The sequence below is a fragment of the Dendropsophus ebraccatus genome, chromosome 9, assembly GCF_027789765.1.
Source record: "Dendropsophus ebraccatus isolate aDenEbr1 chromosome 9, aDenEbr1.pat, whole genome shotgun sequence".
Taxonomy (NCBI): Eukaryota; Metazoa; Chordata; class Amphibia; order Anura; family Hylidae; genus Dendropsophus; species Dendropsophus ebraccatus.
Window position 1 is genome coordinate 102,813,917 of NC_091462.1, and position 4,777 is coordinate 102,818,693.

The window sequence follows — 4,777 nt, forward strand, 5'->3', positions numbered from 1 at the left end:
TACACTACAGTGAGGGTGCTGAACAACAGAGCCCCTCTCCCTCTCTGGGCCACTAGAGACGCTGTGGGTCCCGGCACTTGCCCGGGTAAGCCCTGTGCTGACGCCAGCCCTGCACTAGACTACAATTTCTCTTCAGTGCTGCACCTCCATCTTGTCTGTCTACAACCCCACCTATACATTCTATAAATGATCCATCCTCCATAATCCAATCATCATCTCTAATTATTTTTATGGAAAATGGTTCATGTAGCTTGTTAATGCAGTGCTAGCAAATACTGGGTTAATACTAACAAATGATGAATGGGAATTTTTTATTATTTTTCAAATAATATCTCATTTCCAGTGATGGAACTGGTGTAATGGGGTGAATGGGAAAGCTTTGTCACTCCCATAATATCTAATTTCCACAAACATATATTGTAAGAAAGTCACACAATTACTCCGGATGATTTTATTGTACGAAGAGTGTGACTATATTGGTCACTACGAGCAAAAAAAAATAAAAATGAAGTCACAGAGAAACAGGTATCACAGTAAGGAAAGACATAATAGATAATAAAATAAAGAGATAATATTAATAAGTTTACATCTATACAGACATGAAAGTCAGCTCCAAATACAGTTGTTTTCTAATGGACCTATGCAGGTTGCAATGCATAGTCAATAGAGATGAGCGAACCTGAAGCATGCTCGAGTTGATACGAACCCGAACTTTCGGCATTTGATTAGCGACGGCTGCTGAACTTGGATAAAGCCCTAAGGCTATGTGGAAACATGGATAGTCATTGGCTGTATCCGTGTTTTCCAGACAACCTTAGAGCTTTATCCAAGTTCAGCAGCCACCGCTAATCAAATGCAGATCGTTCGGGTTTGGATCGACTCGAGCATGCTCCAGGTTCGCTCATCTCTAATAGTCAATAATACAAAGCATCACATATTAGATAGATGGACACAACCAAGGCAAAATACAGAACAGCTGACTATGACTTTGTGATGTATGGTTGGTGGTCATCCCATGGTAGCACATAGTCCGTTCATGTATAGTTATTTCTAATATTTCTAATGATATTGGAAAGTCCTGTTCGCATTCGCCCACCAGTCATCACATACACGATAGGGTTTAAGCAACTATTAGCATAAGCAAAGCTCTCCACGAGTGGCATGACTGTAAGTACATTGTCCATGGTTACGATGTCCCTATTGTTAACGGCGATCAGAAATATAATCTCTCCTATGAATGTCGGAGTCCATGCTATAAAAAACACCATGATGATCACAAGTGTGATTCGATACAGCCTGTAGGGATTGGGGGTCTTGGATTTCCTTATGTGCGCTGCTATAGTTATATTGCAAATTATTACAACACCAAGAGGAATAAAATATCCAAAGGTAAGAAAAGGCATTGAAATCCACTGAGATTTAAGCATCATATGGTTCCAGGAATCGATAGCCTGTTCACCACCACAACATGTGTCAGTTGAGCAGTGGTCAATGAAAGGGCTCAACTTGGTGCAGATGTCACCGACTGAGATGCCCCTGGTAGCGTTCCCACCACTCACATTATACCCATCATTGACTATCGCAGTGCTTAAGTTCTTAGAATATAAATAGCTGCATTGTGTGACTTCTCCAATGTTCACGTCACTACTATAGTAAAACACTGGGAGGCTGGAAAATATTGAAATAAACCAGATCAACGTACAGATCTGAAAAGAAACCCGTTGGGAGATAAATTTGAGGTGGAACATTGGTGTTGCTACAGACAATACTCGGGCAATATTTAAAGTGATAAGAATATAAACGCTAGAATATATATTAATAAATAAAGTGAATAAATAAAGTTTACACATGTGGGTCCCGAATGTCCAGGTGCCTTTAAGAGTTGAGATGGCATAAAAGGGTAAAGTCAGGAGAAAGAAGAAATCAGCAATGGCCAAATTCAGAAACCAGTATCTAGACTTGTATTTCTTCATGATAAATCCGAGAAGCCAGATGACAACTGCGTTTCCCACCAATCCCACCAGGCAGATCACAATGGACATCACAAAACTGAAGTACTGAAGGACAGATGAGTAAGAGTCACGGAATTCAAGAAGAAGATGAATATCCAAGATGGAATAACAGAGATCATGGGACAAAGCCATTTTCCAGTGTTAGATCCTGAAAATGAGCACAGACATTCAGTAAGAGTCCGTCACATGCCGTCATTGGTGACGTAAAGATTTACCCGAAATAGTATTCACAACATTTAATGATCCCTTGTTCCTCGGGAATCCATAACTTATTTACTTTACTGTATTCTGTGAAAGGTTCCATTGAGAGCTACAGACCTACTGCTCCAGAAAGGCCACAGTTATAAATGCATGGTAATTTTTTTTTAAATGTATGTATTGATAGTTTACATGTTTGTATGTATTATTAGGTTATTTATTTTTTTGTTGTTTTTTTTTTTATTTAGTTTTGTCTGGAGAAAACAAGCTATAAATGTGCCAGAGATAAGTTATTCTGTGAATTTCTCGCCAGGACTAATGTTGGCAGAGGCCTCTTGGCAAGAGTCTGGTGGGAGTCCTCTTAATAGAAGCTGGTACATGGTTGAGTTTAAAAAACTTTTTTTTCACTCCAACTGGACAGTCTTATGGGCCCTCCATAAGGGATAAAAAAATATAGTAAAACATTCAGTAAATGGCCCAGGCTGAGACAAGTAATGTGTGTTAATATGGTGGCTAGTGTTGGGCAGACTTGCCGAACTGTTCAGGGCAGGCAACACTCTCTAAGCTCGGCATTTGACTCCTGGGGCTGAAAAAGTTGGATGCCGTCCTAGAGAGTCCTGGAAAACATAGATACAGCCATAAGTTATGTTCACATTTGGTAAGTACCGGCTGGATGATCTTTAGCGCCAATGAGTTCTGATGTGGGCGCATCTGTGCAGAACTCCCCACTCCACACAATGCAGCGTACGGCCTCTCGCTCTACTGTGTGCACTGACAGGGTTGTCAGTTTATCGCAGCGCCGCTAGGGATCCCGGCCGGAGTGTATACTATTTGTATACACTCCGTCCAGGATTCCATAGACTACAACACAACGTATATTTTCGTATTAATCACGGCTGTTGTTGCAATCGGCAACAACGACCGTACTTTTCAGAAAATATACGTTGTGTGAACATGGCCACAAGGTTTGTAGAAGTGCCGGAAGTGCCGGAAGCTGTAACCAGCAACACAGTTTGGCTAACACTGGCGTCTCAACTGCGATTTATTTTTTGTTACTTTTTTCAATAAAGGAATGATGGAACTGCTACAAAGTAGTGAGTGCCGCTAATTTTCTTTTATACTACATTAAGAATTAAAAGACTGTGTATTATAGCTGAGCACCACACAAAGCTCATACCTATTTCATCTACCTACCAAAATTTTGCTCCGTAGAGAGCACACTATACATGCTGTGTCTAATCACGATAGTTTACAAAAATATACGTTGTGTGAACATGGCCATAGGCTGTATTCAGCCTATATAACATTCTATATAACTTCAATTATATAGAATGCAGTTCAGTTCTCCGACCACACAACGAATACATAATAGGGTTCAAGCAGATGTTTGCATAAGCGATATTGATCCAAGTGGCATTAATGCAGGAATGGGAAACCATCGGTCCCCCAGCTGTTGCAAATCTACATTTCCCATCACGCCTGGACAGCCAAAGGTGTGATGGGAATTGTAGTTTTGCAACAGCTGGTGAACACTAACCATGGTTATAAGGTTTATATGGGGAGCAGCAATAAATTACACAATCTCTGCTATAACTAGTGGACTAAAAAAAACACCATGATGATCACAAGTATCATTCGAAGGGGGCTGCAGGTGTTCACAGTGTTGCATTTTCTCTCATGAACAACTGCAGTTATATTGTCATAGGCTGTATCCATGTGTTCCTGGCAGCCTTAGAACTGAATCCTACTTCTCCAACCGCCGGGAGTCAAATGTCGAGCGTTCAGGTTCAGAGAGCATTGCCAAACTCAAACAGTTTGGTCCGCTCAACACTAATGGTGGCTTAGTGGTTCATGCTGTTACCTCGCAACACTGGGGTTCAAATCCTAGCAAGTAACATCTGTGTGAATATGCTTTCCCCATACTTGTGTATTTCCTTCTACTCTTTTATACACACTGGTCAACACAGAATTCATATTGTGGATCCCATTGGGGACAAGGCCAACGTGAGTGAGACAACTTCTATGTCATTACATGCATTGTTGTACATGTCATACATTCAGTTACACCAGTGATGGGAAAGCTGTGGTCCCCCAACTATTGCAAAACTACAATTTCCATTATGCCTACAAATCTTTGACACTTTGGTTATCCAGTCATGATGAGAATTGTAGTTATGCTGAAGGACCACAGGTTCCCCATTCCTGGTTACACAGACTTTCATAAGTTTCTGCTTTTAGATTGTTCTTTTTAAGGGACATATGACTGAGGTTTACGTGGGAAACAATTCATGCTGAAAGTTTTGTAGGAATATTTGATGCAATACTTGAATTTTTATAGATGACGGATTTTAATTAGCTCTGTCTATGTCCAATATTATCTCATTTCTGAGAAACACATTATAAGATTCACAACCATATCCTGGACGATTATATTGGGTTTTAGATAGACAGTGCGTCTTTAATAAAACTACTGTATCATCACTAGCAAATGACCCCAAAGGGGAACAGACAAGGACGGAGATCACTATAATAAAGTCAGTTAGAGTCATAGCTTCCGCCCTATAACT

General features: G+C 40.4%; 1 protein-coding gene across 1 annotated transcript; it reads right to left on the reverse strand.

The window, feature by feature from the left end:
• Nucleotides 1-1,034: 1,034 nt before the first annotated feature.
• On the reverse strand, nucleotides 1,035-2,144 carry LOC138801834 (chemerin-like receptor 1). Its single transcript, XM_069984933.1, has one exon. The coding sequence runs from the start codon at nucleotides 2,142-2,144 to the stop codon at nucleotides 1,035-1,037; it is 1,110 nt and encodes a 369-aa protein (XP_069841034.1).
• Between the last annotated feature and the right edge of the window lie 2,633 nt (nucleotides 2,145-4,777).

Coding starts and splice junctions, on each gene's coding strand:
- LOC138801834 (XM_069984933.1), bottom strand. CDS start 2,144: ATGGCTTTGTCCCATGATCTCTGTTATTCCATCTTGGATATTCATCTT.